General features: G+C 50.7%; 1 protein-coding gene across 1 annotated transcript in view; it reads left to right on the top strand.

Moving 5' to 3' along the window:
* Positions 1–11,787, top strand: part of LOC144502839 (ankyrin repeat and LEM domain-containing protein 2-like) — an 80,875-nt gene extending 69,088 nt beyond the window's left edge. The window contains 1 exon segment of the mRNA XM_078227171.1: positions 11,139–11,787. Within this exon segment, the coding sequence (XP_078083297.1) occupies positions 11,139–11,143 (5 nt within the window). The 3' untranslated portion in view covers positions 11,144–11,787.
* The last annotated feature ends 285 nt before the right edge of the window (positions 11,788–12,072 follow it).

Raw genomic sequence — 12,072 nt, 5'->3', positions numbered from 1 at the left:
CTTCTCTCCGTAAAATGCTGGGAACGGTCCACCTTTATACTTTTTACACAATAGATGGACCGGTGATTTGAACATTATCACATCGTTATAGGCAAATACAAACAGATACAGACATTTAACATAGTATTGTTCTTATGAATGGTACCTTTCCTATGTCTGTGGCTATCAATGGTTGGTTTCGGCTCATTCAGGTGCTAATCGGTTTCCCTGCATCCATATTTTCCCGCTCTTCCTATGACTAATCTATTCCCTTTGTCTCGGGTTTTTCCTTATCTAAAAGATGTCTCGATCCTTGGCTTGGCTTCCTGAGGTGTTTGTTTACTTTAAGTCACTGTCTGTGATTTAGAAATGGCTTGTCTGTTGGGTTTGATTTGAAGTGATCTTTGTATAAGTGGAAGCCGGTGTCTGCTTTATGGCTCCTTTCCCAGTTAACTCTTTATGTGCCAGGCAGTCATTTTAAAGTGTGCTTTCCTTACATTTTCCCCTTACAGTGGTCAATATTTACCCCTCAACCAGTGGATTCCCGAGATGAATGACCCACCGAATGTCAGTGGGAAGGCCAGACAAGCTGAGAATTGAAAAATGTGATTGATGGATAGATTTTTGCTGGGAAATGGTTCACTGATCGAAAGCAGGTGAATGCTGCTGAGGTAGACACCATCCAGGATCCAAGTGAATGTTGGAATAGCCCAGGGGGGCCGAATGGCTCCTGTTTCTAACACCAAGAGCTATCTGCAAATGGAAAGTATTTGAATAGCTTCCAGACTCCACATTTTAAGCCAGGGGCTCCCCATCTGTAAATCAAATTGGAGTTTTATTGTTTCCAATTACTTGCTGCAACACCAGGCGAGTCACTGGCTCAATAATGCAATATGTATTTGTTTGACCTTCAGGAACCAAAAGGACTACAAGCATAAAGTGGTAGAATCCAGTCCGCATCCTTTTGAGAACCCAGTGTATCTCATTGATGTCAGGCACCTCACCTTGTCTCCAGTAAGACCACATCGAAAGCCTCACAATCAAATATTGTCTTTTTTTACAATTTCATCTTTGTTCCATTATCGTCAGAACATAAGAACATAAGAACTAGGAGCAGGAGTAGGCCAACTGGCCCCTCGGGCCTGCTCCTCCATTCAATAACATCATGGCTGATCTTTTCGTGGACTCAGCTCCACTTACCCACCCGCTCACCATAACCCTTAATTCCTTTACTGTTCAAAAATTTATCTATCCTTGCCTTAAAAACATTCAATGAGGCAGCCTCAACTGCTTCACTGGGCAGGGAATTCCACAGATTCACAACCCTTTGTGTGAAGAAGTTCCTCCTCAACTCAGTCCTAAATCTGCTCCTTAGAACGAGGCTATGCCCCCTAGTTCTAGTTTCACCTGCCAGTGGAAACAACTTCCCTGCTTCTATCTGATCTATTCCCTTCATAATCTTGTACGTTTCCATAAGATCTCCCCTCATTCTTCTGAATTCCAGTGAGTATAGCCCCAGTCTACTCAGTCTCTCTTCATAAGCCGATCCTCTCAACTCTGGAATCAACTTCGTGAATCTCCTCTGCACCCCCTCCAGTGCCAGTATATCCTTTCTCAAGTAAGGAGACCAAAACTGTCCACAGTACTCCAGGTGTGGCCTCACCAGCACCTTATACAGCTGCAACATAACCTCGCTGTTTTTAAACTCCATCCCTCTAGCAATGAAGGACAAAATTCCATTTGCCTTCTTAATTACCTGCTGCACCTGCAAACCAACTCCTTGAAATTCCTGCACAAGGACACCCAGGTCCCTCTGCACAGCAGCATGCTGCAATTTTTTACCATTTAAATAATAGTCCATTTTGCTGTTATTCCTACCAAAATAGATTACCTCACATTTACCAACATTGTACTCCATCTGTCAGACCTTCGCCCACTCACTTAGACTATCCCTTTGTATCTCTTTTTAGACTATCTATATCTACATCAGGATTAATTGGTGCCCGGGTGAGGGCGGCACGGTGGCACAATGGTTAGCACTGTTGTCTCACAGTGTCAGGGACCTGAGTTCAATTCCTGGCTTGAGTCACTGTCTGTGTGGATTTGCACGTTCTCCCCGTGTCTGCGTGCGTTTCCTCCGGGTGACCTGGTTTCCTCCCACAGTCCAAAGATGTGCAGGTTAAGTGGATTGGCCGTGCTAAATTGCCCCATAGTGTCAGGGGGACTAGCTAGGGTCAATGCATGGGGTTATGGGGATAGGGCCTGGATGGGATTGTGGTTGGTGCAGACTCGATGGGCTGAATGGCCTCCTTCTGCACTGTAAGATTCTATGATTCTAAATTAATTCTGTGCTCGCCTGCCAAGACATTCTCCCTCAAGCACCGGCTTCAGTGTGCCACGGCTCAGGAACAGGTCAGAGCTCCCAGGACAGTGAACCCTCCCCTTGCAAATCAAAGGAGAGGGGGCATTTCCCCCCTTCTCTCTTACCCAGGCGCAGGCCTGAGGGGGGAGCCAATGGGCCAAGGGATAGATCTAGAAAGGCAGGATGTGTTACTCTGTAAACATGATGTGGAGATGCCGGCGTTGGACTGGGGTAAACACAGTAAGAGTTTTAACAACACCAGGTTAAAGTCCAACAGGTCTCTACTGCCTCCCTAAGATACACAAGGTAAACACACCCGGCCGTCCCATCGTATCGGGCAATGGGACCCTGTGCAAGAACCTCTCTGGCTATGTCGAGGGCATCCTGAAACCCATTGTACAAAGAACCCCCAGCTTTTGTCGTGACACTACGGACTTCCTACAGAAACTCAACGCCCATGGAGCAGTTGAACCAGGAGCACTCCTCGTCACAATGGATGTCTCGGCACTCTACACCAGCATCCCCCATGATGATGGCATTGCTGCAACGGCCTCAGTACTCAACGCCAGCAACTGTCAGTTTCCAGATACAATTTTACAACTCATCCGCTTCATCCTGGACCACAATGTCTTCACCTTCAACAACCAGTTCTTCATCCAGACACACGGAACAGCCATGGGGACCAGATTCGCACCTCAGTATGCCAACATCTTCATGCACAGGTTCGAACAAGACTTCTTCTCCGCACAGGACCTTCAACCGATGCTACACACGAGATACATCGATGACATTTTCTTCCTTTGGAGTCATGGTGAACAATCACTGAAACAACTCTATGATGACATCAACAAGTTCCATCCCACCATCAGACTCACCATGGACTACTCTCCGGAATCGGTTGCATTCTTGGACACACGTATCTCCATTAAGGACGGTCACCTCAGCACCTCACTGTACTGCAAGCCCACGGATAACCTCACGATGCTCCACTTCTCCAGCTTCCACCCTAAACACGTTAAAGAAGCCATCCCCTACGGACAAGCCATCCGTATACACATGATCTGCTCGGATGAAGAGGATCGCAACAGACACCTCCAGACGCTGAAAGATGCCCTCATAAGAACAGGATATGGCGCTCAACTCATCGATCGACAGTTCCGACGTGCCACAGCGAAAAACCGCACAGACCTCCTGATGCGCGTTATCACACACGAGGCTTGAGATGCTCAAGGAAATAAAGGCTTTTATTTACTATTACAACGAAGCTACCATGTATAGTACACGATCCCAGACTGAGGGGTCCCAGACAGAGCAGTGACCTTTATACCTCTCCCAGGAGGCGGAGCCCGACTGAGATGTACCATAATAACTATAATACAGGTGTAACAGCCCAACCCTAACCCCAACAGCAACAAGTAGAACAACCCATCCCTAACCCCAACAGCAACATATATACATACTTGTAGTACTGGCCAGACCCTGGCTCAGTACTACCTAGTGGGAACCAACGATGGTTCACCACACCTCCTCAGAAGACAAACATGGGAGACGGCGGACAGAGTACCCTTCGTTGTCCAGTACTTCCCCGGAGCGGAGAAGCTGCGGCACCTGCTCCGGAGCCTTCAACATGTCATTGATGAAGACGAACATCTCCCCAAGGCCATCCCCATACCCCCACTTCTTGTCTTCAAACAACCGCACAACCTCAAACAGACCATTGTCCGCAGCAAACTACCCAGCCTTCAGGAGAACAGGGACCACGACACCACACAACCCTGCCACAGCAACCTCTGCAAGACGAGCCGGATCATCGAACGGATGCCATCATCTCACGTGAGAACACCATCTACCAGGTACACGGTACCTACTCTTGCAACTCGGCCAACATTGTCTACCTGATACGCTGCAGGAAAGGATGTCCCGAGGCATGGTACATTGGGGAAACCATGCAGACGCTACGACAACGGATGAATGAACACTGCTCGACAATCACCAGGCAAGACTGTTCTCTTCCTGTGGGGGAGCACTTCAGTGGTCACGGGCATTCAGCCTCTGATCTTCGGGTAAACGTTCTCCAAGGCGGCCTTCACGACACACGACAGCGCAGAGTCGCTGAGCAGAAACTGATAGCCAAATTTCGCACACATGAGGACGGCCTAAATCAGGATGTTGGCTTTATGTCACATTATCAGTAACCCCCACAGCTTGCCTCCTGGACTTGCAGAATCTCACTGACTGTCCTGTCTGGAGACAATACACATCTCTTTAACCTGTGCTTAATGCTCCCTCCACTCACATTGTCTGTACTTTTAAGACCTGGTTGGCTGTAGAGATTCGCATTCTAATCAGTATTCTGTAACTTGATTTTGTGTCTCTGTGCCCTGTTTGAGAGCAGATTTCCAGTCCATCTGACGAAGGAGCAGCGCTCCGAAAGCTAATGGTATTTGCTACCAAATGAACCTGTTGGACTTTAACCTGGTGTTGTTAAAACTCTTACTGTGTTTACTCTGTAAAAGCAGCAATAATGTGGAGATGCCGGCGTTGGACTGAGGTGAACACAGTAAGAAGTCTCACAACACCAGGTTAAAGTCCAACAGGTTTATTTGGTAGCAAATACCATAAGCTTTCGGAGCGTGCACCTTCGTCAGATGGAGTGGAAATGTGCTCTCAAACAGATTTGCTGTCGTGTTTGAGAGCACATTTCCACTCCATCTGACGAAGGAGCAGTGCTCCGAAAGCTTATGGTATTTGCTACCAAATAAACCTGTTGGACTTTAACCTTGTGTTGTGAGACTTCTTAAAGCAGCAATACGTAGCATGCAAAAGTTACATCCAGCAGTTATTTCTGTTTAAACGTTTTGGGATCTGAGCCCTTTCCGCAGTTTCAAGCTCCTGTTATAAAGGTGGCAGGCAGGAATTGGCCAATCATCCTGGATTTATTTGAAGTCTTCCGGATTGAAACATTCATCCCCTGTGAACAAACTCCGGAGATCAAAGATCTGGGGCGGGATTTTCCAGCCACAGCTCGCTTCAAGACCAGAAAATTCCACCCGAGATCAACAGATCTTTGCGCGGTCCGTGTTCCGCCCACCCCGATTCCCATGGGTGGGTGGGCAGGGGGGGGGGCGGGGGAGGTGGGTGGGGGGGGGGTGGTGGGGGGCGGATGGGAAAATTCCACCCAGAGACAAATCTTCCTCCTTTACTTGTTCATACCGACTCATTGCAACAACAACCCTGGAGTGGACAATCCGAGGGTCAGGATGCCCAGAATGCATTGCATGCTCCATCTGGGTGGGTTCAGCACTACTGAGCACTGTGGGTACTGTAGTCACCATTAATTAATGACTAACAGATTGGCCAACCAATGGCAGCAGTGTGGGGGCAGAGCAGGAGGCTGTGTGATCAACCAGTCTGGAACTTCTCGAATGTGTTTCTATCAAATGGTACATTATTGTCTTGGTGTGTCACCCCAGGGTGAACCCTCTGAGAGTGCAGTGCTCCCTCCATGCAGGACTCCCTCAGTGCAGCGCTCCCTCAGTGCAGTTCTCCCTCAGTGAGGTACTCCCTTAGTGCAGCACGCCCTCAGTGCAGCACTCTCTTAGTGCAATGCTCCCTCAGTGCAGCACTCTCTTAGTGCAGTGCTCCCTCAGTGCAGCGCTCCCACAGTGCAGTTCTCCCTCAGTGCAGCGCTCCCTCAGTGCAGTTCTCCCTCAGTGCAGTACTCCCTCAGTGCAGCACATCCTCAGTGCAGCACTCCCTCAGTGCAGCACTCCCTCGGTGCAGCGCTCCCTTGGTGCAGCATTCCCCCAGTGCAGCGCTCCCTCGGTGCAGCATTCCCCCAGTGCACCGCTCCTCCAGTGCAGCGCTCCCTCAGTTCAGTACTCCCTCAGTGCAGCACTCCCTCAGTGCAGCTCCCCCTCAGTGCAGCACTCCCTCAGTGCAGAGCTCCCCCAGTGCAGCACTCCCCAGTGCAGTAACCCCTCAGTGCGGTACTCCCTCAGTGCAGCGCTCCCCAGAGCAGCACTCCCTCAGTGCAGTACTCCCGCAGAACTGCACTCACTCCATGCAGTGCTCCCTCAGTGCAGTATTCCCTTAGTGCAGCACTCTCTTAGTGCAGCACTCTCTTAGTGCAGCACTCCCTCAGTGCAACACTCCCTCGGTGCAGCATTCCCCCAGTGCAGTACTCCCTCAGTGCAGTACTCCCTCAGTGCAGCACTCCCTCAGTGCAGCACTCCCTCAGTGCAGCACTCTCTTAGTGCAGCACTCCCTCGGTGCAGCATTCCCCCAGTGCAGCACTCCCTCTGTGCAGCGCTCCCTCAGTGCAGCCCCCCCCTCAGTGCAGCACTCCCTCAGTGCAGAGCTCCCCTAGTGCAGCACTCCCCAGTGCAGCACTCCCTCAGTGCAGTACTCCCTCAGTGCAGCCCCCCCCTCAGTGCAGCACTCCCTCAGTGCAGAGCTCCCCCAGTGCAGCACTCCCCAGTGCAGTAAGCCCTCAGTGCGGTACTCCCTCAGTGTAGCGCTCCCCCAGAGCAGCACTCCCTCAGTGCAGTACTCCCACAGAACAGCACTCATTCCATGCAGTGCTCCCTCAGTGCAGTACTCCCTCAGTGCAGTGCCCCCTCAGTGGAGTACTCCCCCAGTACAGCACTCCCACAGTGCAGCGCTCCCTCAGTGCAGTGCTCCCTCAGTGCAGTGCACCCTCAGTGCAGCGCTCCCCCAGTACAGCACTCCCACAGTGCAGCACTCCCTCAGTGCAGCGCTCCCTCAGTGCAATGCTCGCTCATTGCAGTGTTCCTTCCATGCAGTACTCCCTCAGTACAGTGATCCCACAGTACAGTGCTCTCTCAGTGAGGAACTCCCTTAGTGCAGCACTCCCTCAGTGTAGTACTCCCTCAGTGCAGTATTCCCTTAGTGCAGCACACCCTCAGTGCAGTTCTCCCTCAGTGCAGTGCTCCCTCAGTGAGATACTCCCTCAGTTCAGCACTCTCTCAGTGCAGTACTCCCTCAATGTAGTGCTCCCTTACTGCAGCACTCCCTCAGTGTAGTACTTCCACAGTGCAGTACTCCCTCAGAGCAGTGCTCCCTCATTGCACTGCTCCCTCCATGCAATTCTCCCTCAATGCAGCACGCCCTCAGTGCAGTGCTCCCTCAGTGCAGTGCACCCGCAGTGCAGCGCTCCCTCAGTGCAGCACTCCCTCAGTGCAGCACTCCCTCAGTGCAGTGCACCCTCAGTGCAGCGCTCCCTCAGTGCAGTGCACCCTCAGTGCAGCACTCCCTCAGTGCAGCACTCCCTCAGTGCAGTGCATCCTCAGTGCAGCGCTCCCTCAGTGCAGTTCTCCCTCAGTGCAGCGCTCCCTCAGTGCAGTTCTCCCTCAGTGCAGTTCTCCCTCAGTGCAGCACTCCCTCAGTGCAGTGCACCCTCAGTGCAGCGCTCCCTCAGTGCAGTTCTCCCTCAGTGCAGCGCTCCCTCAGTGCAGTTCTCCCTCAGTGCAGCACTCCCTCAGTGCAGTGCACCCTCAGTGCAGCGCTCCCTCAGTGCAGCGCACCCTCAGTGCAGCACTCCCTCAGTGCAGCACTCCCTCAGTGCAGCGCACCCTCAGTGCAGCACTCCCTCAGTGCAGATGTTGGGCTGCGGATGGAGAAAGCTCTGTCTTAAGGTCAATAAATGCTGTTGTGTTGTGGAAACTGTTTCCTTTGGTGCGGGAACCATAATCAAGGGGACATCATTGACAGGATATCCCGATAGGACACCACTACACATGGCAGGAGGCAGACTCAGGTGGAACATAGAACGCCAACACAGAGCAGCTGGGCCGAATGGCCTACTCTTATGCTTGAACATACTCTGTCTTCAAAATAACAGAGAGGAACATTGATGAGGAAAAAACGTCCGAAAGATCATTAAGTACAGTAATGAATGATGTCTGAGTTTATCAATGAAATATTGAGTGTTTGAGTGATGACCCCAATCCCGGATTGACAAATCATCGACACACACTGATTTTCCACACGTTCCTCTGGCAGGGGGAGATTGCAGCTAGTTTTTAACAGCGTTAGAGAGGGCCCAATGCCTGCCTTTAGCTGAGTGACTCCGTATCAAATGGAATTCATTGGACAGCGAAAACAGTCTCCAGCAAAGATGGTAAGTAGCCTAAACCGCGACTAATCTCCAAAAGACGACTGACAGCATGACCTTTCTTCAGTAAACCGCGCTTCAACCCCAGAGAGACAGCAGAGGGGATTCCAATAAGCAAACACTTTTAGCAGGTGAAAGGTCAGCATGCTGACTGCGCTAACTGGGGAAACCTGCCTGGAATTGTAACTCCACCCTGGAGGAGCCGTTATCAGCTGCTTCCTGCTCAGAGCTGGAACGTGAGAGGTTGAGATTGATTTGATTTATTATTGTCACATGTATCAGTATACAGTGGAAAGTATTGTTTCTTGCGTGCTATACAGACAAAGCATACCATTCATAGAGAAGGAAAGGAGAGGGTGCAGAATGTAGTGTTACGGTCATAGCTAGGGTGTAGAGAAAGACCAACTTAATGCAAGGTAGGTCCATTCAAAAGTCTGACAGCAGCAGGGAAGAAGCTGTTCTTAAGTCGGTTCGTACGTGACCTCAGACTTTTGTATCTTTTTCCCGATGAAAGAAGGTGGAAGAGAGAATGTCCGGGGTGCGTGGGGTCCTTAATTTTGCTGGCTGCTTTTCCGAGGCAGCGGGAAGTGTAGACAGAGTCAATGGATGGGAGGCTTGTTTGAGTGATGGAGTGGGCTTCATTCACGACCCTTTGTAGTTCCTTGCGGTCTTGGGCAGAGCAGGAGCCATACCAAGCTGTGATACAACCAGAAAGAATGCTTTCTATGGTGCATCTGTAAAAGTTGGTGAGAGTCGTAGCTGACATGCCAAATTTCCTTCGTCTTCTGAGAAAGTAGAGGCATTGGTGGGCTTTCTTAACTATAATGTTGGCATGGGGGGAGCAGGACAGGTTGTTGGTGATCTGGACACCTAAGAACGTGAAGCTCTCGACCCTTTCCACTTCATCCCCGTTGATGTAGACAGGGGCATGTTCTCCACTATGCTTCCTGACTATCTCCATGGGAGACCTTTGGACCAATATAAAGTTAGTCTTTTGCCGAAACTGCCCACTGCCTCGCTGTTAGAGCTGCCTCTTTGAAATCCCCTCTGTGTCTCCCCACACTGCACAGAGAGTGTTACTGCTGCTGTACACCTTCCACTCTCTCGCCCTCACTGGCAGTTTGGACACACGGAGTGGCACAGTGGTTAGCACTGCTGCCTCACAGCGCCAGGGACCCTGGGTTCGATTCCCAGCTTGGCTCACTTTGCGGAGTCTGCACGTTCTCCCCGTGTCCGCATGGGTTTTTTTCTCCGGGTGCTCCGGCTCCTTCCCACAGTCCAAAAGACGTGCTGATTAGGCCATGCTAAATTCTCCCTCAGTGAACCCGAACAGGCACCGGAGTGTGGCGACTGGGGGATTTTCACAGTAACTTCATTACATTACTTGTGACACTCATAAATTTAAAAAGTACTGTGGTGTCCTGTCCTGCTGTCTGTGGTGGCGGGGTTCTGGGGTGGGAGCTCTGTATGTGGGAGTCCATCCTTTTCCCATCGGGGTGGGAGGGTGTTGCTAGCAGCCATGTGGTAAATAAAGCACAAAGTCGGTTCATGGTCTCCCCGTCTGCCTGGCATGCCTGCAGCCCTGCAGTTCCTGTTCCCCTTGTTTACACAGGTTGTAAGAGGCTGAAGCCCCTTTTTCACCATTTGAAGGGGCCACTCCTCAGTGTACGGTTGAACCTCAGTGCTGACCTTTCGTCACCTGGTGCGGGGAGGGGCTGATCAGTGGGACCCCCTCATGGGTCTACCCTTGGGCCTGCTTAAGGCAGCCATTGACATGTCCAGACAGTCATTCACCCTGACTGCCCGCTCCTCTTCTGTGGTAGCGTCAGTGCCTAAGTGTCCCTGGAGAGGTAACACCCCCAGTCCACCAGCATATTTGAGGCTCTGGGATGCCTCACAGCACCAGGGATGGGTTTGATTCCGGCCTTGGGCCACTGTCTGTGTGGAATTTGTCCGATCTCCCCTGTCTGCGTGTGTTTCCTCTGGGTGCTCCGGTTTCCTCCCACAGACCGAAAATGTATGGGTCAGATGGATTGGCCATGCTAAACTGTCTCTTAGTGTCCAAAGATGTGCTGGTTAGTGCTCTTTCAGAGAGTGCAGGCACGATGGGCTGAATGGCCTCCTTCTGCACTGTAAGGATGCTATTGTTCTATGGTTTCCACAAGCTGTGGACAGGTGATATCGTAATCAAGGGAAGGTGGTGACGTGGTGGTGTAGTGGTATTGTCACTGGACTGGTACTCCAGAGATGCAGGGTAATGTTCTGGGGACCCGGGTTCGAATCCCACCACAGCAGATGGTAAAATTTGAATTCAATAAAAATCTGGATTTGAAAGTCGAATGATGACCGTGAAACCATTGTCGATTGTCGGAAAAACCCATCTGGTTCACTAATGTCCTTTATGGAAGGAAATCTGCCATCCTTGCCTGGCCTGGCCGGCATGTGACTCCAGAGCCACAGCAATGTGGTTGACTCTTACATGCACTGTGAAGCAAGGGGAATCGGGGAGGGGCAATGAATGATGGCATAGCTGCTGATGCCCACATCCCATGAAAGAATAAAACATCAATTTGATAAGTTTCCGTTGTGGTTTGTGTTTTAATGACGAGGCCCCTTTACGGGGTTGTTAATTGGCTAATTTGTTTATTCTTGTTTATTCAGGATAACGAGGCTTGCCCTATCCCGTGTGAGTGTAACTGTTTCAACATCCTGGAAACAACCCATCAGCCACATCGTTACTCAATATCCAACACACACCAGATCCCTCCTTGTCCAGTTGTCCACCCTCTATCGCCCTTCTTCATCCCCACGGCAACCTGTCTGGAGAAGGGCTTGTTTCTACGATTGAAATCCCCTGAATTGATCGCACCCAGAGCTAAACTACGCCACAGACTGAACTCGCATTGAGATAGCGCCTTTCACAACCACCGGATGCCCCAGAGCTCTTTCCAGCCACTTTATCAAATCACCGCCGCTGTGGTCATGCAGCCACTTTGTGCACAGCAAGCTCCCACAAAGCACAATGTCACGATGGTCAGACAGTCCGTCTCTGTGACGTTGGTTGAGGAATAAATATGGTCCAGGACACGAGGTGAATGAACTTTCACTTCTCTCCCAGGCGGTGCCCTGGAATCATTTCTTTCAGCCTGAGTGGACAGATGGGCTGCTAGGATCAGAGGGGCCACTGATCGGGGAGCACTCTCTCAGTACAGGTGCTGGGGTGTAATAATATGTTTATAATTATAAGTTGTTGCTGTTACAGTCTTTAAGTTACATTTATAATTATAATTAAAATATTCTCTTATAAAGTATTTAAATCTGACCTTATCATTTTTAATGGGAGTGATGATGCTGCTATGTCTCACATTCACTCTCACGCACACTCACGCTCGCACACGCTTGCACACGCTCACGCACACACATGCACACATACACGCTTGCACACGCTCGCACACACACGCTCGCACACGCTCACACGCACACATACACGCTTGCACACGCTCGCACACACACACACGCACACGTACACTCAGAGACACACTCAGTCAGACACACTCAGACACTCACTGTCTCACACATACACAGACACTTACTC

Source organism: Mustelus asterias, chromosome 13 (genome assembly GCF_964213995.1).
Source record: "Mustelus asterias chromosome 13, sMusAst1.hap1.1, whole genome shotgun sequence".
NCBI lineage: Eukaryota > Metazoa > Chordata > Chondrichthyes > Carcharhiniformes > Triakidae > Mustelus > Mustelus asterias.
This window is presented reverse-complemented; position numbering and strand designations above follow the sequence as displayed.